Consider the following 27,377-nt stretch of genomic DNA (forward strand, 5'->3'; position numbering starts at 1 on the left):
CCATTGTATTAAACGTGTGGCATAAGTAACAACTTTCATTTGAACTCCTGCGACAAACCAAAGAAAGAAAGCACCATTCCATTAATGTTATATACAAAATGTTTTATTTGCAAATTTGCAATCTCTACTTATGTGTTTTATTGTAATAAAGTCAAAGGTACATACATATACATGTAACACAAACTAGAATGAAAAGATCCCCCCCCCCCCCGTTACAGTCCCGCTCTATATAAAAAGTGCTTATATAAAGAGGTACATCCTGACACCCCAAATCTCAATTTAGCTTTTTTTTTTGGCTGTCCTCTTATAACAACATTCCTCTGAACATATCTTATCTGTAAACAAAAGTATAATAACGCCATGTCAGTTATAAATGACATTCCTGGCCCATATTTTTACCAAATCAGAGTCCATTTTCATGGCACTGTTTACTGTCAAATTCTGCTACCATGGATCACAAAAGCATACTTTATAGGACATTGTAAGCTTAGCACTCTTTAGTAAGCAAACTAATAAAAACTGGACCCTGATGGAGTTTGTTAATGATTTTATGAGATAAAGCAACCATAATAGAACACATTGAAATGGCCACATATTTTCTCTTGGTAACAAATAGTATGATTAAACACCAAATGCAAATGACTACATATCACCGCTTTGCCCACTGTTAAAGAACAATGTACATGAATGCACAAGGTCATAGAAAGTTCTGCGTTAGCATTTAAAGCAAAGATTGAGTTTTTCAAGCCCCATGAAACTGGAACAAGGTAATTTAATACACATCAGTTGCTGGAGCATAATAAAAAAAAAACATTATTTACAATGACATCTCTGGCTACCTTTTTCCATTATTAAATTTACTCTACAATTAAGGGATGAGTAAATAGAATTAGCTTTTGTAAACAACTTGCCAACCAAAAGGGACCCATGGTATAAATACCAAAAAAAGTTAACAGCCTAGCGTTTCGACCCTAGCAGTCTTTATCGAAGACTTAAAGGAACACGTTGCCTTGGATCGGTCGAGTTGGTCTTTGAAAAGCGTTTGTAACCGTTATTTATAAAATGCATATGGGTAGAAAGATGTTGTAAAAGTAGAATACAATGATCCACACAAACATGCCTCGAAATTGCGTGGTTTTCCTTTTACCTCTACGACTAACACGTCGGCCATTTATGGGGGTCAAAATTTTGACTCCCATAAATGGCCGACCATGTTAGTTCGCACAGTAGAAGGAAAACCACGCAATTTCGAGGCAAACTTGTGTGGATCATTGTATTCTACTTTTAAAACATCTTTCCAACCATATGCTTTTATAAAAAAAACGGTTACAAACGCTTTTGTTTTTACCAACTCGTCCGATCCAAGGCAACGTGTTCCTTTAAGGGATGTTACGTAATTGGGGAACTAAGTTCCAATTTGATAAAAGTACCGGTAGTCGACCACAGAAGTCAACAAATGTTCCTCAAGCCAGGGTTCCAGTGAATCTTTAGTTTAAACATGGTGCGCGCTCAAATGGCTCAACATGAGCTTGCATATCTGACAATTTGGAAAAATTCTGTACATGTTTTTATATGTTCTTACGGCATATATGCAGTGATCGTAAGGTCAATAGGAAATAGTGCTACTGCATTTTGTACAAACTACTCTGTGCAGTAGATGCGTACCCATGTGATACATGTACCTCCCTTATAAAACAAAAATCAAATCTAAACTTAATCACTATAGAACCGAAAAGAAATTCACCACAAATCAACCATCTGTAATATTAAAAAAATAGACTTCAATTTTGGTAAATACAATGTAATTGGAAGATAAAATGAAAATTACTATCAACAAAAGGTCAATAACGCTAGCGTCTGGCACTTGTCAACATGACAAAACTCAAATTTCTCCAGCCTTCAAACACTTGTGGGTTTATTTACCTCAAATGTTTCAACACCTAGAAACCAAGTTGATGCTTGGATGAGTAGTGAAATAGAAATCATTTTGAAATGCTTCTAAAGCAACTAAAGAGTTTTTCGTTACTGAAACTTGACCGTACAAACTACTATACAAACACCACCACCACCCCAATTTTTTGGTCATATCAAAGACTAAGTGCAAAATTCACGTTGTATTTACAATCCACTCTCATTTGTTAAAGACACTGGACACCTTTGGTAATAGTCAAAGACCAGTATTCTCACTTGGTATATCCAAACATATGCATAAAATAACAACTCTGTGACAATTTGGACTCAATTGGTCATCGAAGTTTGAGGAGAATAATGAAAGAAAAAACACCCTACAGGCCTGAAGTCTTTTAATTTTGGAGTGAGAAATTACCTCTTACTCAAAAAATACATTACTTCAGAGGGAGCCGTTTCTCACAATGTTTTATACTATCAACAGCTCTCCATTGCTTGTTACCAAGAAAGTTTTTAGTCTGAATAATTACCAACAGTGTCCAGTGCCTTTAAGCTGACGAGCGTGTCATGGCTCAGCGCCTCTCCCTAACTTGTTCACGTCGGACTCTCTCGTCTGGTGAGCGGCTGTACTGGCGTCTGCGATATTTACTTCCTTCCCTCTCAATGCTGGACGAGTCTCTTGAGTCTCTATGCGCATAGTCCCTCTCCTTCCGTGAGCTTCGCCTCTCGACGGATGCATCCTCTCTGAAATCGGATCTTTTGTTGGATTGTCTCGCGTCTCGACCATCTCGATCCCTCTGATTCTCTTTATCTTCAATTTCATCGGATCGCTGTCGTCTGCTCTGTTCGCGTCTGATTTCAGGGCGGTCGTTTCGTCCTGACTTTTTGTCTGACCTTGTGGGTGACTTATCGTAGTCTCTCCTAGGGGGTTTGTCCAATTCTTTTCGACCATTTCGGGGTAAATCACGATTTTCATCGTAACGCTGACGCACAGGAGACTCTTCGCTATCGCTGTCACTGTCAGTTTGTGGTCGTCTGTTTGGAATAGGATTCTGCACCCCACGGCGTCTGTCTTTCGAACGGTCTTTACTGTCGTTGTCATCTCTTGTTCGTCTGTTAGGGATAGAGTTCTGTGTGCTACGTTGTCTTTCTTTTGGACGGTCATTTCTGCGGACTGGAGAGCTTTCATCACTACCACTGCTACTACTACTACTGCTTCCACTATCACTATCACTCCCACTATCACTACTGCTACCACTACCACTATCGCTATCGCTGTCATCTCTTGGTCGTCTCCTTAGGAGAGAACTCTGCCCCTCACTTCGTCTGTCTTTGGGGTGGTCGTTACGGCGAACAGCGCGATCATCTTCACCATCGCTATTACCTCGATTTCGTCTGCTTGGGATGGAATTCTGCACCTCGCGCCTTTTGTCTCTGGGGGGGTCATTACGACGGACAGCATGATCATCCTCACTATCTCTACCGTTGCGATTTCGCCTGCTTGGGACTAAATTCTGCACCGCACCCCGTCGGTCTCTGGGGGGATCTTTACGATGCACAGCACGACCATCCTCACTATCGCTATTGTCGCGATTTCGTCTGCTTGGGATGGAATTTTGCACCTCGCGCCTTCTGTCTGGACGTTCATTATGGTGTACGGCATGCTCATCCTGACCATCACTATCTCTGCGATTTCGTCTGCTCTGAATAGCACTCTGCACCTCATGTCGCCTGTCTTTTAGGCGGTTGTTACGACGCTCGTCCTCGCTGTCACTCTCCTCTTGAGTCTTTCGGTTTGGGACAAAATTCTGCTCCTCACGCCGTCTGTCTTTGGGACGGTCATTCCGGCGTACAGCACGCTCATCTTCATCATCGCTATTATCTCGAGTCTTACGGTTTGGGATGGAATTCTGCACCTCACGTCGTCTGTCTTTAGGGCGGTCATTACGGTGTACAGTTCGCTCATCTTCACTATTATCACGAGTCCGTCTGTACGCGACGTTGTTTGGTCTATCTCGCCGACTGTCTTCTTGACGGTCACTTCTGTTTTGGATCTGTTCTCTATGGTCGATGCTATCACTCTGCCGTCTATTGTGTCGGTCAGGTTTCTCGACGAGTTGAGCCGCACGATTGCGCACAGGTCTCTCTTTCTTGTTTACAGCTTTCTTGTCGTGTTTCTGAGTCGCAGTTTTTCTTCTTTTTGGGTGTTTATCCTCACTCTCTGTAAATAAAAAAAAGGAGCGATTGAAATAAGATTCAAGACATTGTGTGTTCAGATTGATTGAATCGCAAGAGTTGCACTTCTTAAAAGGGATCTGATTTTTACTTGAAATGTCCACTGCGAAATGTCCATTCAAGAAATGTGTTTTTACATTTTTGTAATAATGTTGAGTTCATGGACTCTGGTAAGTCTGAGTAAGCCTTAGTTCCGACGAAAAAAACCTTTATCACACTGTCACCATCTTCGGTCATGTTCCCTGTTTGCTAACATTCATTGCGCATGGCACCAGACTAGTATTTGGTCCAGCCTCAGTTTGGTTACAATGAGTGAAATGGAGTATTAAAAATCAAGACAACCATACTGTTATGAAGGTCTATTGGACTACTTGGTGGCCGTGTCTCATGGCTAATCTTTTGTGATTCACATTTCGAGGGATGGTTTTTTTTTGGTTTTTTTTGTGCGCATTTTAAGCGACGCTGCATTTTGCGACCTTGCACCTGTTCTTATAAGACAGTTTCTTCATTCCTATTGGTCGAGAGCAACGGCTGAAACAGTTGTGCCACATCACGTGATACGCGCGACGCGCAGGAGTTGTTTACCCGAGGGCGGCGGAGGGCTTTACCATTTCATAGCTGGAGGGGTGTTGTGTTGAAAGAAATCATTTAACAATTATAATTTTTGCATTTATTTTACTTTTTGACCAAAAAGTGATGATGTTTTTGACCGAAAAGGTATTTATGAATGGGAATCAAAGTGTGTTGAATCGGTTTTCAACTAGTGGTTTGAACCCGCCGAGGCCTGGTTCTTTATAATTTACCTTGACTTTGTCTCGGTAAAATTATCAAGAACCAGGCCTCGTTAGGATTAAACCACTAGTTGAAATTCTCTTCACCACACATTGATTCCCTTATTATTTGTATATTTTTATTTTACTATACCTGAGCTACTGTCACTTGAATCACTGCTACTGCTTGAATCGCTTGAGCTGGAGGAATCATCAGAGTCACTGGAGCTGCTGCTGCCACTCCCAGAGCTGGTATCACTCTGTACTGGACGTTGCTGCTGCATGATCACTCGCTGGTAGTTCTTCAGATGGTCTCGTAAGTCATCCCTACAATGCAAATCACAATAGAATTAATAAGCCTGAGTGACAAGTGCGACTTGTGTTGTAGTCGCAACTATTTATTGCTTAGTCGAGTCGTGACTACCCTTTCTCAACTACTCGGTTAATGGTGCCGCCACAACTACTGAAAAAATAGTCACCACTGCTACCAAAATAATTGCGACTACCTGTTTCATGACAGCATAATTTACTTACGTGACAACATAATTTACTTATGTAACACAATCAAACATCAGTGACACAATCCTTCAATCCTTTCAGCGTGAATTTTACTATATTGGGCCTGTGGCAAACATTTGCCGCAATGCATCTTGGGAATTTGTCATGACTAGTGCAGTAGAGCCATGAAACATTAAGCTCCGCCCCATTGTGTATTGACCAATCACAACCCATTGCACAACCAAAAGTCTGACACGAGTAAGTCCGACATGCGTGCGCGTGTGTTGTCGCGCACAGCAGAGTTGTGCAGAATGGTATTGGAGAGGCTCACGTGTTCTTGCTCACACGTGCACCGTGGGCGGAGCCTAATGGATGGGTGTATTGGACCCTGACAGCAACAGAACTGTGGAACTACACAACCGATGCAAAAGTGAAATAATCAGCCAGTATTTTTACCTCCCCGATGGTTTCAAACTTACGTGAGACCACCGAGTCCGATGGTGGTGAAGAAGTTAATAGAGAATCTTGTGTTGGCTGGGTTGTCCCTCGGCATCAGGCCTTCAAAGTACGGCTGCAAAGTCCTGTATATAAGGGAAGTGATTTGTGCAATAATTAGAAATCTTTAGAGATTGCAGGAAAGAGAAGACATGGAACAGAACAACTAGAGGATAATGCACGAAGGAAAAATGGATACATGAACATTTTAAGATCACTTTTTCAGGCAAGACAATAAGGGTTGGTAGAGGAAATTTACAAAAACAAAAGCAAAGAGATCGCATGAATACGGAAACATGAGACCTCGGACAAAAATTGTTTGAGGACAATGCATGAAGAAATCATGGATACATGAATGTTTTTTAATCACTTTATTAGAAGTTGGGGCATGAGATTTACCACAAAATAATTGCATGGAAAAAAAACACCAAGTAAACTAGAGGATGATGCATGAAGGAAAAAAAGATTGATGGAAGTTGTTAGATCCCTCTCTTAAGTCAAGACTTACGGGTCTCTCAGCCGAGTGTTCATCTTGGGTAATCCCATGTACTCGGATAACTCCTGGAAGAGGATCTTAATGAAGATACGACTGGAGGAGGTTGTGTCTTCTTCGTTCATCTTGACTGCAGCAAGAACCTACCACAAGAAAATCAGTCCAATTCAGTTATCTATAAATCTTTGCATCTTTTGTGCACAATCTTTCGCAAAAACTACGTTACTTCAGAGGGAGCCATTTCTCACAATGTTTTATACTACCAACAGCTCTCCATTGCTCATTACCAAGTCAGTTTTCAAGCTTAAATTAAATCTGAGTATAACCAATAGTGTCCAGTGCCATTAAGAAACCATCACAGCCACAGCCAATTCAAATATGGTCTTGGGTCTATGGAAGTTTTGCACATTTATAACTTACAGGCAGTGGACACTATTGGTAATTACTCAAAATAATTATTAGCATAAAAACTTACTTGGTAACGAGTAATGGGGAGACGTTGATAGTATAACACATTGTGAGAAACGACTCCCTCAGAAGTGACATAGTTTTTGAGAAAGGAGTAACTTTCCACGAATTTGATTTTGAGACCTCAGAATTAGATTTTAAGGTCTCGAAATCAAGCATCTGAAAGCACACAACTTTGTGTGACAGGGGTGTTTTTTTCTTTCATTATTATCTCGCAACTTCGATGACCAATTGAGCTAAAATTTTCACAGGTTTGTTATTTTATGCATATGTTGAGATACACCAAGTGAGAAGACTAGTTTTGACAATTACATGTTCCAACAGTGTCCGGTGTCTTTAAGGGTATAAAGTAAAATATAACTTCAACAAAAAAATGAAGTCTTAATATATCTCACCGTCCAGGATATGGCATCGGTATGGAGTAGATGGGAGAAGAATTTAGCGACGTTACGGAGCTTGTTGGTGTCCAAACGATGACACGTCTCGTACTGCTCTGGAAATATTGCCTCGTACTGCGCGACGTACTCACGCTTCAGCTGGCAGAACCTCTGTACAAAATTAGTTACAAATCAAAATTTAGAGAAAATTTTCTGCACAGAGAGGGTTTTAGTAATAAAACTGAAGATGCTAGTATTAATGACCATTTTGACTTAAACATTGTGATTTCAGTTTTAGATCGCTATTTTTTATGGTTTCAAGAAAGTAACAACCTTTCATTTAATACATTGCATGAAAAAAATCTAATAATGATAAATGGTAGTAATTTTAAAGCTAAATATGAATTATTTCTTGGATCCTGACATGAAGTCACTTGTGAGCTTGTTTTTCCATTGTAGTGTCATGGCCGAGCAGTCAAGTGCACCGGACTTGAGCTATATGGGTGTGGCGTAAAGCCCTTGGTCACATGTGTTGGGTTAGAGAACGTAAAAGAACACATAGCACTTTTGACCCAGTGTTACTGGCAATGACTGCAGGGTACAGAACAGCACCTTGTAAATCCTTATAAGGTGATACATAAACCGGTCTCATAACTCATAAAAACCCCATCTCTTCGTTCAAACGCCTTGAGTACCTTAAAGGCAGTGGACACTATTGGTAATTACTCAAAATAATTATTAGCACGAAACCTTACTTGGTAACGAGTAATGGGGAGAGGTTGATGGTACAAAACATTGTGAGAAACGGCTCCCTCTGAAGTGCCATAGTTTTTCGAGAAAGAAGTAATTTTCCACGAATTTGATTTCGAGACCTCAGATTTAGAACTTGAGGTCTCCAAATCTACTAAACGCACACAACTTCGTGTGATAAGGGTGTTTTTTCTTTCATTATCTCGCAAATTCGATGACCGATTGAGCTCAAATTTTCACAGGTTTGTTATTTTATGCATATGTTGAGGTACAGCAACTGTGAAGGCAAGTCTTTGACAATTACCAATAGTGGCCATTGCCTTTAAGTGCTACATAAATCGGTCTCATAATTCATAAAACCCCATCTCTTCGTTCAAATGCCTTGGGTACCTTATTGGTGGATACATGCAATGTGTATTATCTTCAAGTACGCACTAATCCTCCAATCAGATTGGTAGAATGGAGTGGTGATAAAAACCTATATTGCACGGCTAATATCACTACCATGCGTCTTGTGTGTTCTATGTCACGCGCCAAGTTTGCTTGAAGATAAATACGTTATCACACGCGTGCTCGTGGAAATACGGAAAACATAGCGCATCCGCGTCCCATATCCAACTCGGCCTTCGGCCTCGTTGGATATGGGACGCAGAAGCGCTATATTTTTCCGTATTCCACTTGCGCTTGTGTGATAACTTATAATACTCAAATATTATTATTAATACATTTCTGTGGAATCCAAATATCTACATTTTGATAACTACTAACTACTGATTTCATTGTACCTGAGCTAGAAGACCGAAGAACTTCTCGTAGGTCCTCTGTTGGGCACAACAGTCGAGAATCATCAAGCATACCTCTTTCTGTAACAGCAATTGAAGTAAATTAAGAATTATTAAGGAATAGAATAAAGGCAGAGGGACTGAAGCTCTTCACATTGTAAAGGTGAACATAGCTTGCACGTAAAAAACCCCAAAATAATAAATCTGATATTAAACAAAACAACTTTCAATGTGCCCTTTTCCTAATTCTGGCCCCATCTTTAAAGAGGTACTGAATGGTGCTTACTTCAGTAAGCATATTTTATAGGTTAGCAAAACAAATTAAGCAGCCACTTGTACTATCTGTGACTGGTATCCTGCGGCCGACTTTTGTCCTTGAGCGTCAATAGAAAACCAATCACCTCCATCCTGGTAAGAGTGCCGTCAAGGGCCCAATTTCATAGAGATGCTTCAGCAGAAAATATTCCTGAACATTTTTCTGCTAAGCAAATCTAAGCAGAATACCAGTTACACTTGGTACATGTAAAATGGTGTTTCTGCGGGTAACCTTATTGGTAAGCATAATATATTTGTGCTAAGCAACTTTTTGTGCTTTCGGCGGACTTATGAAATTGCCAGACTGACTGTATATGTTTCAGCCGGTAAACATAATGATGTTGTGCTTCGCAACTTGTTGTGCTTAAGCATATCTATGAAATTGTCAGAGCGACTGTATGTGCTCCAGCCGGTAAACATAATGATGTTGTGCATCGCAACTTGTTGTGCTTAAGCATATCTATGAAACTGTCAGAGCAACTGTAAGTGTTACCTCCTGCCCTGGTTTGAATTCCATCTTGAGCATCTTATGAGCGCATTCTTCAAAGTCCAGACTAGACTGGATAGTCAGGTAGATCGTACGACGCAACGCTATCATGTTGGTCTCTGTGGTGTCTATGATCTCCATCTTTGCTGCTTCTGCAAACAAACGAAAAAGGAGAGAGAAACAATTAATATGATAATAATAATAAGATTTATTTATCTGGGATTTTAGGCATTGCATGGTGAGGTATTTTGGTTTGCGGTAACACCATGTGTGTTTCTATATGCTGGGTAGATTAAATTCTTGTGAGAACTTGTCTTGCTTTAAGTTCTACTACCGCGGATTAGAGTTCACACTGAAACCCCTAAAAATAGGCCAACATCCCTCAAACTCTTCATTCTACTGACAATGACTAGAGCAAGCTAGTCCAAACGTGGAGACCAATTAAAACCTCACTCCGTGAAGTTTACAACGTTCAAAATGAGCGCGGGCAGAGAATGCAGCTTCCCGACCTAGGAGATCCAACCCCGACCAAACCACGCTCATGGAGATCCTCCCACGTTTGGCTTAAGAATGGCTTAAGAATGGCTTAAGAATGGCCGAAAATTGGCCTCAAATCAGCCATTTTTCCATCGTAGTAGAAGCGGCGTCTATGTGTGAAGGGGTATTAGAAGCCACTATGATTATTGTTAAGGTGTCGTGGCCGAGTGGATAAGAGCAACAAACTCAACCTCTGGTCCTCCTGTTCAGCACAGTGTGGCTTCGACTCCCACTTGTGTCTCTGAGCAAGACATTTAACTATAATTTCTTCTCTCCACCCAGGGGTAAATGGGTACCTGTGAGTGCAGAGATGGTTGTTGTGATTGGTTTAGCCAGGTAGTGCATTATTGTCGCACAGGCTGTATACTCTCCAGGGAGCTGAGATGGTTTAAGGAATGATTTAAAGCCTAGTGACCAGGGGTAATAATGTTGGACGCGCTTTGAGAAGCCCTCGAGTGTGAAAAACGCTATAAAAAAAAACTGGCTATTATTATTCTTAGTACAAGATGTAATGTTCTTTATTCACCTTGTGCTTCAGTGTCCGACTCTTCGTCGTCGCTTTCCGATTCATCATCTCCGTCCGAGTCTGATCCCGAGGCGTCGCTCTCCTCTCCAAGAATCTCCTTACGGATCCCTTTATATTTCTCCTCATTGTCCAGGTACTCTGGATCCTCCTTGAAGATGTCTGCAGGAAAAAATTAATATAAATATGAAGAAAAGAAAATAACTTAAATACCAAGGGGCCCATTTTTATATAGCTGTTTAATTCTTTCAGTGCCTAGGTTGTACATGTACATCTTTTTTATGTACTCAAAAGTGCGTCAGTCATACGAGTATATACATGTTGTAAAAAGATATTATTAAAATTATATATGTGACCCGCTACGTGATAGAAGGTAAATAATAATAGTAGGTTCTTATATAGCGCACAACACACCCTAAAGGGGCATACCAAAATCCTCAGTATTTTTCCTGCATGGTATTTGGAGCTACGTTGTTGAAGTATGAGACCAATTCCTTTAAAGCCATTGGACCCTTTCGGTAAACAGTATTGTCCAAGGCCCACACTTCGTGTATCACAACTTCTATATCAAATAACAAACCTGTGAAAATTTGGGCTTAATCGATCATCGGAGTCGGGAGAAAATAACGGGAAAACCCACCCTTGTATCCGCGCGTTTCGCCGTGTCATGACATGTGTTTAACGAGAATTGATATTGTTTTACTGTTTTCTCAAAAAGTAAAGCATTTCATGGAATAATATTTCAAGAGAAGTATTTCACCACTACCTTCTGTAAACCCTGTAAGTTATTTGTAAATCTGTGAAATTTCATTTTTTTTCCTGTACCGAAAGGGTCCAATGGCTTTAAGTTATGGACAGTGTAATATTTGTTTTAATAAAAAAAAAAAAGATCTATATGTGCATGGTTAACCTTTAGAACACTTAATTTTAGGCAATAAAGCTATGAATAAAGCAATTTTGTGATCATACTTACATGTATGTCTAATTTGTATCCTTTTCGCGAAATGGTAGTTTAAAACATCACTTCACTTGTAATTCGTTTTTCAGAATAAATGGTGCATTGGCCAATTTCAAATGGAAGTAAATCAGCAACGCGATACACCCCAAAGCTTAGACATATACCAAATGACTGCTGTTGGTGTGTTCTTTCCAACCATGCATAAACTCAATCCTTGAAATTGTCAACATTTGACTCATTTTCACGTCGCGAGTCACATATGAAAGATATTATTAAGGTCATATATAAAAGATATAACGATATCACAAAAAAACAAACTCAAGAAATACGATTGACTTTGGGATGTACCAAGGCAACAAAAATCAGCAAGATATGGTGCCTTTAATTTGTTTGGTAAGTAAGCCTTCTTCTTCATAAAATATCATTTTGAAAAACCTCAAAACGCATGGAATTTTCAGATCAAAGCGCACAAAAATAAGAAACGCACAACAAAAGTCTGCTTACCAAAATAAGTTTACCAGCCAAAGTACAAGGTCTGACTGATATCCTGCTCATTTTTGCTTAGCAGGGAACTATTGAGTAGTATTTTGTCTATGAATGTGGAACCTGGTTGCATTCAGAAGTGTGTACAAACTCAGAATTACGTAAACAAAGTGAGAATACCCAGTATTTCTGCTGCCACCTAGAGTTTCATTCACATCTATCATTAATAGAAAGATCAACTGAAACGATCCTAACAGTAATGGACCGATCCGGCCTGTCAATCAAACTGTGCGCGTTCACCCATTTGACCAATCACAGCAATGATTGTGGTCGAACAAACCCGGTCATGCGCGTATATTTGGCTCGCGCGGCAGAATCGTGCAGAATGTCATTGGGAGTGCTTGTACACGTGTCTTGCTCACGTGCGCGGTTGGCGGAGCTTAGTGGAAAGCCGGAACGGTCCCCTGACTCTTTCAGTGCAAAGAATGTAAATTTACCTGCAGAGCATCATAAATCTTACATGTACAACTCATAATATAGACCTTTATCACGGTGTGGTCATCTTGATTTAACTCCATTCCAACTCACTGTAACCAAACTGAGGCTGGGCGAAACAATAGTCTGGTGCCATGCGCAATGAATGCTAGCATTCATTACTGTTATTGGAAACAGGGAACATGACCAAGATAGTGACAGCAGGATAAAGGTCTATACATGTTAATACCATTGACTTTGGGATGTACCACGGCAACACAAATCAGCAAGATACATATTATGTAGTAAGAAATACTTATTTGTTATTTTTTATACAGACTTTTGAAAGTCTTAAAAAATAAATGGCCATTTAAGGTTCAAAACACAAACAAAAAAGCGGGCACTGAACGATTTTAGGAGAAAAAGTATATTTCATTTGAATATGGGTAAGACTCGTCCCACTCACTCAGTAGATCTTCAGGTTCGTAATTATCTTCAAGCGTCAGGAGATGGGTGTACTGCTCAGACTCTTCAACAAGATCAAGACCCTCCTGCAAAACAAACAAACAAACAAACACAAAAACAAAACAAAAACAACATTAGCAGAGCTCAAATATTTTTCGGGGGGGGGGGGTCCAAAAGACAACAGGGCTTTGTTACAAAACATTTGTGGATGAACCCAAGTTATTTTTACAAGACCTGAATCAAAATGAGATAAGACTATACACAGTGTTAAATAATATACAAATAATGAGTGTTTATGAGTGCAATGGTGCGAATACATGTATGTTCATGAGTTGAAAGATGGAATGTTCTATTCAACGAGAAGGAGCCGAGTTGAATGGAACATTCCAACTTTCAAGGAATGAAAATATTTGCACCATGCCACGAATGAAAAACATTCATTATTTGTTTTATATAACATCCAAGTAGATCTTTTTTCCATTTTGATTGGAGGATACCAATTTCAAAACAAACAAAGCGTCAATTTTGAGACACGCAGACGCTGCAATAATGTGCCTTGCAGTACCACTGCTGCATTACCAAAAACGCGCACGCAGTGATGTTTTTACTCACAGTGCAATAGTACTTTTCGGATGGAACGTACAATGCACAGTTAGTGACATAACGTGCAGTAGTACTTTTTGTTTGCTAACTCGTGACGGACAATCCTCCAATTAAATGGCAAGGATCTGCTTGGGTGTTATATAATATAAACTATTTCTTTTTAACATGGAATAAAAGAACGTTGATCTCATTTGTCCCGTGGTGAGTTTACTTCAATATTCAAAAGCGTTGAACATTAATATTTCTTTTTTAATTAAAGTTATAACACAGTGAGGTTTCTTTGTTTAATTTTAAGGCACAAGACCACAGGACATATACCGCAGTGAGTTTACTGACGCCACAGTAAAACCATCGAGTGTCCTGGCCTAGCGGTCTAGTTCACCAGACCCATGCTCTGGTGTTGTCAATAGTGGAGTGTGGGTTCAAATCCCGATCGTGACACTTTTGCCTTGAGCAAGGCACTTAACCATAATTGCTTTGTAAAGTGGCGAAAGGTAGTACACTCTGCTCTACCAGCCAGGCTCCTAGTGGATGATACCCATGCCTACGTCCTTACATACTGTAAAGTGGGTTTCCCTGTTTCAGCCCCAGGAGTAGGTGGCAACATGCACCAGATGACGGTTGATTTAGGTCAACAGCCCAAATCAGTTAAGGCATCCCTCATCTTGAAGTGGCCGTCTGACCTTGTGATGTCAGGCGATGTCTCAAAATTATTTTTTGTTTAACTGTATAGTGGAACTATACAGAGGCCACAACCTCTTGTCCCCTGGCCCCCTTCAAAAAAGTCCCATAGACATAAAAACGTTTAAATGAAAGTGCCCTTTGCTAATTAAAAATGGCCTTGCCCTCTCCTTTCCCTCAGTGTGCGAGGCTGGGAGAGGGGCGGGTGGGAAAAAACCAAAGTGATCGACAGGATTCCTAAAACACGTTTTAAAACAAAATCTGAATTATTACACCCATCGTGTGATACTGAAAATTAAAGTGAACACTCAATGTTCTTTACCTTGATGGCAGGAAAGTCTTTGAATCCATCTTTACGATTAGCGAAGATGACTTCCACCATGTACTGGACACGCTGTTCAATCTGGGCTTCGTGGAGGATGTTACGCAGACGCTCAAAAATCGCTAAAATAATCAAACAAAGTAAAAAATCTATTAATAATATAATATATACATGTAGTTATATTTATTGCTTTATCAAATCTACATTTGCCTGGGCTACTAGTGCGACTAATAGTGAATTCATGACTTTTGAAAACTTAGACAAGTCGAGCTACTGTTTTTCAACTACGCTGTTAGATCTGTCGCTACGACTACCTAAAAATAGTCCCGACTACCTGCTTGGTGAACGAATTGTGTTGCTCACGACTATTCACGACAACATTATTTACTTACGAAACACAATCAGACATCAGTGACACAATTCTGATTTTAGTGTATGGCCAGTAAACTTAAGACCCAACAAGTCCGACAGTCTTGTGTTTTCGAGTAATAACACCTCACTGCATTTTTAATTTAAACTGATAAATAAAAATATCTTTCCATTCTGTTGAGTATTGAATGCCAATCAGAAATTTCTTAGTGCTTGTGTCAAAAACAGCTCAAGCGGGAAAACTGTGTTAATAGTGTTCTTTTCATTTTGAATCTGGTCTTTTTTGATTCTGCCTCTAGCTACCCGACAGTCTCTGTGGTCTATTTGGTTAAGTCACCGCTCTAGAATGGCAAAGGTCATGGATTTGAACACCACCCGATTTTTGTTTACAGAACTCTGGGAAAGTGTTGCAGATGGCCACAGATCCTTTTCTTACGTCGCACCGTTTCTTTGGAATAGTCTTCCTGTGCATATTCGCCAAGCTAATTCTTTACAATGTTTTAAGTCCCTGTTGAAAACTCATTTGTTTAAAGCTGCTTTTTTTGTAACTTGCTTATTTGTATGTTGTATCTTTCGCTCATTGTTTATTTTATTGTTCTCTTTATGCACTTAGAGGCTTTTAAAATTTTTGCATTAGGCGCTTTACAAATGTCTTCTTCTTATTATTATTACAGTGCTAACACACATCGGTGTATATGGGTAAAATTTTAACATCTATAGACTTTTCTTTTGTTGATTAACAAACCGCCTTGGTTGGCATGGTCGGCCGAATGTTAGTAAAACACTCAATCGTAAAAACAGATGTTTCAACAAAATTCAACATTTTCTGCAAATTTTCAATTAAATACCTCTCATGATAAGTTGCTTTGTTTTAAACAAACTCAACAAGTTGTGTTACATTGTTACCAAAAATAGCGATCTATTCTTGATTTGCACTTAAGGCTTTCTGTAGTTTTCCAATCTGGGTTGGCAAAAACTCAAGCTATGACGTTGCAAAAGAAAGGTCTATTGATTCTGGTCTTGTCCAGCAAAAGTTTCGAGCTACAAGCCGTGCAATCTTTTGGATTTCAAACCCTGGAACAGTATGAGCCCTTTGTCTTACCGTGAACGCCTCTTGGTGTGACCTCCGATAATTTGAGGCCGCATTCCTTGAGGAATCCAACAACGACCTCGACGCTATCATCAGTGGGATTCTCAAGTAGCAGGGTCAAGATCTCCAGAGCGATCACCTCATGGGCCTGGAAGAGTAATAGACAGAAGCAGATTCATGTCAGGACGAGAAAAAAACACTTTGAAATTTGGAAGGTGATTCTAACTTTGCGGAAACCGAGATCAAAATTTATAGAGCTGTACTGCCAAAAGGAAGTGACAAATCTGCACTAATGGTAGTGGTATGTTCTATGGACCTGGTTTAAAGACATTTGGACACTATTGGTAATTACTCAAAATAATTGTTAGCATAAAAACTTACTTGGTAACAAGCAAGTTGAATGGAGAGAGGTTGGTAGTACAAAACATTGTGAGAAACGGCTCCCTCTGAAGTAACGTAGTTTTTGAGAAAGAAGTAATTTTCCACAAATTTGATTTTAAGACCTCAAAATCAAGCATCTGAAAGCCTGAAATTCGTGTGACAAGGGTGGTTTTTTTTCTTCCATTATTATCTCCCAACTTCGAGGATCAATTGAGTTCAAATTTGAACAGGTTTGTTATTTTATGCATATGTTGAGATACACCAAGTGAGAAGACTGGTCTTTGACAATTACCAATAGTGTCCAGTGTCTTTAATTCCCAGCTCGGGCCATATGTGAGTGGAGTTGTGTGTTGGTTCTCTCCAGTACCTCCATTTATCTTCACTCTTGAAAAATCAACCACTTTCAAACACTCGAACTTGTGGCCACGTCGTTAGCAATTAAGCTTCTCAGCTGCCAGTAAGGATGAGTAGCCTCCCAAATTATTGTTATTATTAGCAGAATCGGACAAAAACGCAGTTAGATTTTAGAGGATGTTGAAGAAGCTTTGTAATTATAAAAATGGTGGATTGCTGTACTACTTACTACTTGCTGGTTGACCAAATGAGCAATGAAGCGTGTCGATGACAGACACATGGTCTTGTCGTTACGACGAAATCCCTTCTTGAAATTGATGATCAGGCGACGGAGGACTAGCTCACCATTCTGGGGAAACTACGCATAGAGAAAAGACACAAAAGTATAAACAAATTGTTTACTGATGAGCAAGTAATCCAGTATGGTTAGTTGCAACTTGGACAGCGAGCTACTTGTAAACCTTAGCCTAGTCTCATAATTCAAAAACTTTTGTCTTATAAATATTTCTGATTGTTGGTATATAAGATTCCGGCTTTTATAAAATTGGACATGGTGACAAACAAACAGAAAAAACGTAGAATTCATGAGCAACTATGGTTTTAAACCAAAAACTACTTGTTACCTTGCAGTTGATGATTGCAACAAGAGCTGCATACACATTAGTGAATGTCGGAGAGGCTGTCTGAGCTTGAATGATGGAACGAGTTAACAAACCCCTATTCAAGTGAAAAAGAAAGAAAAACAATAACAAAATAAGCTGAAACTTATAGAAGAGTTTGCGGTAACACCATGTAATAACAATCTCTAAATGAGTTGGGGTGGTTCTGAAAAGAACCGTTGGTTAACTCTAACGGTTCTTTTCAGAACCACCCCAACTCACTTAGAGATAGTCATTACATGGTGTTACCGCAAACTCTTCTATATCTTATCTCCACCATGCAAAGTTTCAAATCCTACTCAAGCTGAAACTTAAAAAAAAATCCTTTTTGTAAGAAAATGAGCCAGGGATCAAAAGTACTCTTGCGACTTTTACCTTCCTCTGACGATATTCAGCTGTAGCAGTTCTTGGACAATGTTGCCGATGTTGGAAACGTTAGTCTTGTTGATCAAGCCGTTAATACTCTTCTTCAGGGCTTCCCATGCCAAACGCTGGTATGCAAGACTACAATACAAAAAAGGAAACAGAGTGTACAGATGATTTATTATTCGAACTGACAATCCTGATTTATAAGTTCCCATCACAGGACTGACAATCCATTTATCCCCCCCAAAAAGTTATTTTCGTCATACTGAGGGAAAAGTTCATATGATCTCAATCCCAGCCTGTAACACAAAATTGCACTCGGAAAAATCACACACCTAGAAAATTCAAGGTATGCTTTTTTCCACATGCCTGTGATTTTCAAACTTTCAATGGATTAAAGCCATTGGACACTTTCGGTAAACAGTATTGTCCAAGGCCCACACTTCGTGTATCACAACTAATATATAAAATAACAAACCTGTGAAAATTTAGGCTCAATTGGTCAGCGAAGTCGGGAGAAAATAACCGGAAAACCCACCCTTGTTTCCGCACGTTTCGCCGTGTCATGACATGTGTTTAAAACAAATCTGTAATTCTCGATATCGAGAATTGGTATTGTTTTAATGTTTTCTCAAAAAGTTTTTAAAGCATTTCATGGAAAAATATTTAAGAGAAGTCTTTCACCATTACCTTCTGTAAACCCTTGAAGTTATTTGTAAATCTGTGAACTTTTAATTTTTTTTCTGTTCCGAAAGTGTCCAACGGCTTTAAGCCTATTCGGAATTGCAGCTACGCATGTCTGTTACTGCTGACAACGCAATTTGTTTCTCTACCGTGAGCTTTTGACAATACCCGCTGGTATTGTCTAAAGGTCACGGGAGATAGACAAATTGCGTTGTCAGCAGTAACGGACAGCCGCAGCTGCAATTCCGAATAGGCTTATAGGTAGTGGATTTCACATCTGTAAAGTGAATAGTTGGAATCAGTTCACCAGTGTTAAAGGCAGTGGACACTATTGGTAAATGTCAAAGACTAGCCTTCACAGTTGGTGTATCTCAACATTATGCATAAAATAACAAACCTGTGAAAATTTGAGCTCAATCGGTCATCAAACTTGCGAGATAATAATGAAAGAAAAAACCCTTTATCACACGAAGTTGTGTGCGTTTGGATGGTTGACTTTGAGACCTCAAGTTCTAAATCTGAGGTCTCAAAATCAAATAAATGGAAAATTACTTCTTTCTCAAAAACTATGGCACTTCAGAGGGCCCCGTTTCACACAATGTTTTATCGCATCAACTTCTCCCCATTTTTCATCACCAAGAAAGGTTTAATGCTAATAATTATTTTGAGTAATTACCAATAGTGTCCACTGCCTTTAAAAAAAAATGTGAATTTTAAACACATAATCTCTAGATCTACTTGGGCAGGAGAAGTGTAATTATTATTATGGTCGTACCTAGATTTATCTGATATCTGTGCTTGCATCAGCTTGAGCTTGGCTGGGGGTATGTAGGCTCCGCCTGTCTTGCTCTGGAGGGGCGTGTCCACCGTCTCTTTCCGCTTTCTCTTCTCTGGGGGCTGCTCCTTCTCTGGTTCGGGCTTCTCCGCTCGCTCAGGGCGTCTCTGCTCTCTCTGTTCTCTCCTAGAAGTGAAAGAAACATTGACTTGAAATAAAACAGTGTTCTAAAATGGGGTGTCATGGCATAGCAAATAAGAGGACCGAACTCTAGGTCTGGTGCTTCTGTTCAGCAGAGTGTGGATTGGAATCCCGGTCGTGACACTTGTGTCTAGCTATAATTGCTTCTCTCCAACCATCGGTAAATGGGTACCCGTGAGGGTAGAGTTGGTTCTTGTGATTGATTAGCTTAGTATGCTACATATTTTTGCGGCACAGGCTGTATACTCACCAGGGAGCTGAGATGGTTAAAGGAATGATATAAGGCCCAGTGATAATAATGTTGAAGCGCCATATGCCTCACTGCGTGACGGACCTGAGCTCTCTGTAAGAAGCCACTATTGTTATTATTATCATGAGGGCCCAATTTCATAGCTAATAGCTGGGTTTAACAACAAACATTCTTACTGTCCATACGATGAAAAAAAACCCAACTTTGTCAACACTAGATGTAACACCGATAGTCTCATTAACAGTGCAATACCATTTTTAATCCGCCAATTTTGAATGAACCAATTCAAATCAAATCAAACCCAAATCAAATTAAAGTCTTACATTGGCTCTCTCTGACCCTCATCCCGTCTGTGTCGAGACTCCTCCTGCGTCCGGTGGAAACGTCTCTTACGGAAATTCCTCTCAGCATCACGGTACTCCTGCTCCTCGTCTCTGTCTAGCGGAGCTTTGCTCCCACGACCTTTCCGCTCATGCTCTGCATCGTGGGTTCTCTTACCATCTTCGGCGCGTCGACGCCTAGATTAGATTAGATTGGAGTTATTTATCCATCATGTTTACATGAAAAGTGCTTTCAAATGGGTCACTTAACTAATGGGTCACGGTGCTGTACGATGACAGTAGACGTTTGTTGATATTGCACCTGGCAATAGGAATTGGAGAAATTGGCGACCCCACTTTATTAAAGACAGTGGACACTATTGGTAATTGTCAAAGACCAGTCTTCTCACTTTGAGTATCGCAACATATGCATAAAATAACAAACCTGTGAAAACTTTAGCTCAATTGGTTGCGAAGTTGCGAGATAATAATGAAAGAAAAAACACCCTGGTCACACGAAGTTGTGTGCTTTCAGATGGTTGATTTCGAGACCTCATATTCTAAATCTGAGGTCTCGAAATAAAATTCGTGGAAAATTACTTCTTTCTCGAAAACTACGTCACTTCAGAGGGAGCCACTTCTCACAATGTTTTATACTATCAACCTCTCCCCATTACTCATTACCAAGTAAGGTTTTATGCTAATAATTATTTTGAAAAATTACCAATAGTGTCCAATGCCTTTAATCAAATGTGTGTCATGGCTTAACGGTTAAAAGTATCCTTAAGCAATAGATGCTGCATCGGATGGGACGCAACGGTCTTGGTCCGGTGTGTTGTGTAGTGCACATAAAAGATCCCAGTGCACTTCATTGAAAAGAGAAGGGGTTGGCCTGGTGTTCTTGGTTTGATTGGCTGCATATTGCACCACAGCACCTTGTAAATACATTACATGGTGCTATGTAAAAGCAGTAGGCCTCATAGTTCAAACGTTGTCCCACATACCTTGCTGGAAAATACTGAATATTGAAACGCATTGAGCATCACTGAGTGACAAACATGAGCGCTATATAAGAAGCCACTATTGTTGTTATTGTCCCTTTTTTTCAAACTGGTTAGTTAGCTGCACATTGTGAAATGACTCAATACATAATGAAACCGTACCTGGAGCGTTCTGGAGCCTCCTCTTTCTCTCTCTTGCCTCTGCTACTTTCCTTCTGTTTCTCGCTCTCAGACTCCTCATCATCGCTTCCAGTAATCTCCCCGCTCTCAGCCGAGTCGTGGCCGGCTGTTCTCTTGATGGTTGTGCCCACAATACTCTTCATGCCCCCCGCTTCAAAGTCCTCTCTGAAATCAACAGAAACAAGAATGGTGTGTTGACAACACAAATGCCCCGCTGAGATAGGAGTTGCTAAACCAAGTCCTTTTTTAGTTATGGTTTTAGCCAAAATGAGCTTAATATTTGAGGGGGTCCGAAAACAATAGGTGTCTAGGGGATTCCATGACCAATCCACAAACCAAGTTTGGAGTTGATACGCCAAGTCCTTCTTGAGATATCGCTCGGACAACATTTCTTTTGTTTTAGCCATAACGAGCTTAATATTTATCTGAGGGGGTCCAAAATCAATAGGCTTCAAGGGGATCCCATGACCAATCCACAAACCAAGTTTGGAGTTGATACGCCAAGTCCTTCTTGAGATATCGCTCGGACAAGGATGATGTCCACACACACACACACGGAAGGACAAGGCAAACACTTCGCCGGCGGGGCATAAAAATATTGCTCTCAAAAAGTAATCGATGATCCCTATTAATTTTCATTTTGGTTTTACCCGTATACACCGATCGTGTGTGTTAGCACTGATACTCAGTACCTTGCCAAGTCCTGTGAAAAAAATCACAGGCAAATTGCTCCGGTGGGATTCGAACCCACGACCTTTGCGATTCTAGAGCAGTGTCTTACCAACTACTGTAGACCACCGAGACTGCCCGGTAGCTAGAAGCAGTTCGAATCCTAAATTTTAGCAACAGGTACCCAAGCCTGCATCTGTATGGACTGTAAAGGGGGTAACCCTGTTTCAGCCCTTGGAGTAGGTGGCAACAGCCCCTGGAAGAACAAAAATTGTAGCCCACACCTTGAAGTGGCCTTCAGGCCTTGTGTGTCTGGCGAATTACATTAACAAAAATTCAAAAAGAAAAATAGGTACTGCAACGATTTCATAGATGTTAAATTTGCATCGGGGATACCCATATACACTAATGTGTAGCACTAAACACCCAGTACTTTGCCGAGTTCTGTAAAATAAATCACAGGCCTATTACTCGGGTTGTGTCTTACCTTTCATAGGATGCGGACCGATGTCGTTGTCTTCCTTCGTCCGGCTTATGGATGCGGCTTTGTAAGACGGACTTGACACGGTCTGTACGCCAGGAGTAGCTATCATCGCTATCTGATTGGCCTTCCTCCTCGTCACTGTCGTTATATGCTTCAGGTCTAAGACACACAAAAAATTTAACTGTTCAGTGAGCGAAGTTGTGTGATGATCTTAAAACTGACCAGATAGAGTGAGGCAGAGGGGTGTCTGTTGTCTGTGTGTCTTTTGGTTACCATCTTTTAAATTTGGACAACTTGCTTCATCTGTCATTGTACATGTAAATGTATTGTAAGTGAAGGATTTGGAAACAAAGTTTTTAAGTTTCCAGCAAATTTGAACACCCTTTTAAGTATCCCTCTACTGCCACTTCCTAGATTTTTATTGTAAACTTGGGTGGGATTCCCGGCTACATGGCAGCTAAGGTTCATTTGACTTCTGGGCCCAATTTCATAGCGCTGCTTAGCGGCCGATTTTGTGCCTACTGTGCAATTTCTATTTCATAGCGCTGCTAACCGTAAGCAACCGAAAAGGCATGCTAACCTTCCGGTGCTTACCGCACGAAAATTAATGACGTCACAATGCAAATCTACGGTAAACACACAATATGTCCCTGCCCAATTTTTCTGCTAACCTGTGAAATACGCTAAGGCTTAAGCAATCTTTTCTGCTACAGTAAGCACGCAAATTTGCTTACCGTTAAGCAGCGCTATGAAATTGGGCCCAGATGGCACCCCCGAGAAAAGATAATGACTAATACTATAGTAGGGAAATCGCCAACAAAGGGCTGGATAGCTCAGTTGGTAGAGCGCCATTAAGTTCATCCAAAGGTTGTTTAGTTCAAGTCCTACTCCAGTAAATTTGTCTTTGTTCAAACCCCAAATGCAACATAAGTAACTGTGGAATGGCCTTAAAACAAATCTCTTTTTGTACCTGCTGGGTTTTTTCTTTTTCTGCTGCTCCCTTGGCGCTTCCTCTTCCTGCAAGTCCTGATACATGTCCTTATCATCTGGACCGATTGAGAGCTCATCGTCAGACGGTTTCCCGATACTAAGAGTCTCCATGGGCTCTTCATCCTCTCCTGCTGACCTATGACCTGATCCTGTTGACCCCTTATCTTGTTGTGCGGGTGACCTTTGAGTGGTTGCTGGAGGCTTCCTTTGGGATCTAAAGAAGGGGGAGGGGTGTTGAAAGGAATGACGAATGAGTATAAAACCTTTACTCTAGCAGACTCATAGTTTAGGGTCCACAGAAGTGAAAGGTGGAGGACAGAAACCACTGAGCCAGCTTCAGGGGTGAATTTGTGGTAAAATTCCACAAGCCACAGGGCTTGTACATGTACATCAAAATGTTTACAGGACAAGAATTTATTTCACAAGATTAGAATCTTTATGAGAAAGAGCTTTCCACCTGGTTTAACCTGTAAATTGTGTTTACTTGAACAAACACTAAGAGAAGATTTAAAGGCAGTGGACACTGTCGGTAGCTACTCAAAATAATTATTATCATAAAACCTTTCTGGATTACGAGTAATGGGGAGAGGTTGCTAGTATAAAACACTGCGAGAAACAGCTCCCTCTGAAGTGACGTAGTTTTTGAGAAAGAATTAATTTTCCACGAATTTGATTTCAAGACCTCAGATTTAGAATTTGAGGTCTCAAAATCAAGCATCACAAGTTGGTGTGAGTGAGTGACCATGGTGCGACAAGGGTGTTTTTTCTCTTTCATTAATATCTCGCAACTATGACGACCGATTGTGCTCAAAGTTTCACAGGTTTGTTATTTTATGCATGTAATGAGATACACCAAGTGAGAAGACTGGTCTTTGATAATTAATAATAGTGTCCAGTGTCTTTAAATCTCATTTGTCTTATGGGTTAGTATATTTTGATACTCACTGGAATTAACTGTAAAAATACTAGACTCACAGTCAACATTTAAACTGAAAATCATTTCTTTCTGCTCAAGATATTTACACAGTGACTATTATTCAAATGACAAATACAAGACTGTCGGAATTGTCAGGTCATGACACTGTAAACGGCCTACATGTGATTTCTCTACAAAAATGATAAGGTGGCTCACTTGAAGGTGATATTGGTAGGGATATCCCTACCAATATTCCATCCAAGTGAGCCACAGTACCATTCTTGGAGAGAAATCACATCCTGGCCGTTCACAGAGTGCAGAGTTTCCTGGCTTGAGGTCAAAATCGCTGGCTTTGGGCCGGTGGTCCAGTGTTAAATTAGAGCCCTGAACCTGGGCTGAACCCCAACCAAGTGATGGCATGCAAATACTTGCCAGAGATTATTTGAAACTTTATATTCACTTTCAAGAACCATCTCATCTCCCAGTATAAAGCATAGTTTGCTTCGTCTTTGTCTTTTTTTCATAACTTTCGCTTTTACTGGCTTTCTGTTGCTTGCATTATCACTTTTATTAGCTGTGTCGTTGTATCACTCGTATACTTTCGTATGTCCGTTTGAAGTCCATTAAGCTTTGTCCAGTCAATTCTTTGTTTTGTTTTGTATTTTGAATTTTGTCTTCCTTTTGCAGTATTGTCGATATATAAATATATATTTGTTTGTGTTTAAGGCATTCCGTTTATAAGCTTTGGCTTCTTGTCTAGTACCTCCACTTAGTAGTTTTCATGCAACAATTGTTTTGTTATCTAAAGTGCTTATTCATGTGGGGGAAAAAAAAAAAAAAAATGTACCTAGACGTGGTCTCAGGCGGAGGCGGAGGTTCTTCAGGACTCCTTGGAGCGATCAACGTCTCCGTTTTCTCTTCTTCTTTAGTATCCCTCCTTCCCGTTGAGGACTGACGCCCTCTGTTGTTGACTGCCTCATTCCTACGCCTTCCAACATTCTCCTGGGAGTTCCGCCGACGGTCGTGACGAACAACCTCTGCTGCGGAACTACTACTGCTGCTGCTGTTACTTGAGCTGGAGTCACTCCCACTGGAATCGGAATCACTGCTGCTACTGCTGCTGCTACTACTGCTGTGTCTCTTCTTTCTGCTGCTGAAAAGAAAACAGAGTGTAGTTTGATATTAACTGGGTCTAATTGTCAATTTTAAGCTTATTTTATAATTTTTTTCCTTTTACAAATAGATTGCTCTGTTAGCATGCCAAAGATTGTTCTGAGACAAAAGTCAATTTACTTGCTAGCTTTTTAAAAGATATTTGAAACAATGCAGATTTTGAGTAACATTGTAAGTTGAGGGAGCCCAACAAAACCTAGCCCCATAGTTCCCATAAATTGGTCCAATCCACTCTGTATCCTTGGCCCCAGCACCTTTGACATAAAATTCCTTAGTTTTGTTTTTTTGTCCGGTGCCCATAACCACTTGTCAATAACGGTACGATCAATTGCTACAATTGAAGGAACCCGACAAGCGCGCTTTGAAAACAAGCAAGTTGTTAAGATCGTTGGGACATTGAGAAAGTTCACACTAAAAAGTAATTTTTTTATTTAAAAACCAAATTAGCTAATAAAAAGAGTGTTTTTTTTTGTTTTTAACAAATCCAGGCGTAGGGCTCTCTAAAACTTCAGAAGCATTATATCAGTAAGTTTCATGATGCAGATCGATGCACACGTTGTTTTTTTCTTCATAAAAAAAAAAAACGCAAGAATTTTCTCTCAATCAAAGGTGCAGGGGCCAAGGATCCTCCTAGAACTCTATCAGACGTCTGATTCCCAGATGCGTGTCCATATGTTTTGTACACAAAGCACGGATCGAGTGGTTTTTTATTTAGACCATGGGATGATTGCTAGAATTGTTAAAAACCGTAGCCCCCACTTTTGGACCACGCAGTTTTTGTATGTAGGTATGAAATCAAATACAGAAAATCCATTATTTGCTGTTGCTTGGCGAAAATCCTGCATCAAATCCCGAAAAGAAACGATTACGGAGACAAATAGTGATGTAAAAATCCTCGGAAGCCTGCGATGTCGGTGACGTCATTCGAATCGAGGTTCGAATTTTCAACCTGGGTCTTTCGCTCGGGAATCTGGTAAGTTTTTGTGCCTTTTCTTCAAATTATTTCCTCAATGGTATTTTGAGTTATATTGTAGGATTCATTAGACATTGAGGATCAAGTTCGTGTTTCTAGAATTTGTGTCATGATTTTCAAAAGTGGTAAAAATGGAGCAAATCTGCTGACTAACTGTTGAAATTGTACGTTTTTAACCATTTCGCCCTGCTCACATTGCGTCGGATTGCGTCTGCTTCGTAACCCTCCGGCTACGCCATCGGCACGAGGGTTACGTTATCGCAACTAGACAAAACCTAGTCTTGAATGCGGTGGCACAAAAAATGCAACAACTGACGATGCCTGACTGACGATAACTGCGGACAAGAAAACTTTAAATTAAATGCACTTTTTTAAACAACATTTGAAAATAAGTAAACTTCACAGCAGACAAACTTTCTCCTGACCTTGTCTTGTTCAATTGTTGACATAATTAATGCATCATTCACATCAAATTAACCAAATAAATACAACCAACCAATGTTTAGGTCGAGTTTGGACATATAAACTAAAATTGAACTGGCCCCACGCACTACATGCGGGATATTCCTGTGGTGTTGAAAGCATGGATGAGTAAAAAACTAACACTCGGTATCAAATTTAACATCATTCAAAATCAAGCTGCGTCGACGTGCTGTTCAAAATACTCGGTGCTACGTCTTTATCTGGCAGTTATCGTCGGAAAAATGACTGCTTAAAAATACTCAAACTTACCTTGGACTCCGTGTCGACGCTTTGTTCGTATGTACTCCCATTTTGTATAACATATGCTATTTCTCGATCCTTTTATGAATATTTAGACAGAAATGAACTAGAAACGTTGTCCTCGCTTTTCACTTCGGATGCGAGATCAGACGAGGGCAGCAGTAATTGTGTAGGACGCCCTCTCTTGTGGAAATA

The 27,377-nt window shown here is 40.1% G+C and overlaps 1 protein-coding gene across 2 annotated transcripts; it reads right to left on the minus strand.

Moving 5' to 3' along the window:
• Positions 1-216: 216 nt before the first annotated feature.
• Positions 217-27,342, minus strand: LOC139939715 (uncharacterized). 2 transcript variants are annotated; one of them, XM_071935803.1, is made up of 21 exons: positions 27,192-27,342; positions 25,161-25,463; positions 23,378-23,611; positions 22,411-22,566; positions 21,237-21,419; positions 20,077-20,271; positions 19,303-19,488; positions 17,853-17,981; positions 17,442-17,535; positions 17,048-17,176; positions 16,096-16,231; positions 14,625-14,746; positions 13,020-13,104; positions 10,642-10,800; positions 9,585-9,730; positions 8,780-8,857; positions 7,263-7,415; positions 6,415-6,542; positions 5,891-5,992; positions 5,068-5,240; positions 217-4,129 (listed from the first exon to the last, which is right to left on the minus strand). In XM_071935803.1, exons 1-21 carry the CDS (start codon positions 27,242-27,244, stop codon positions 2,481-2,483), a joined length of 4,593 nt encoding a protein of 1,530 aa, XP_071791904.1. In that variant the 5' UTR covers positions 27,245-27,342; the 3' UTR covers positions 217-2,480. The 2 variants fall into 2 exon arrangements, with proteins under 2 accessions (XP_071791904.1, XP_071791903.1); XM_071935802.1 differs by having other exon boundaries at positions 25,161-25,466.
• Positions 27,343-27,377: the final 35 nt, after the last annotated feature.

The sequence above is a fragment of the Asterias amurensis genome, chromosome 7, assembly GCF_032118995.1.
Source record: "Asterias amurensis chromosome 7, ASM3211899v1".
Taxonomy (NCBI): Eukaryota; Metazoa; Echinodermata; class Asteroidea; order Forcipulatida; family Asteriidae; genus Asterias; species Asterias amurensis.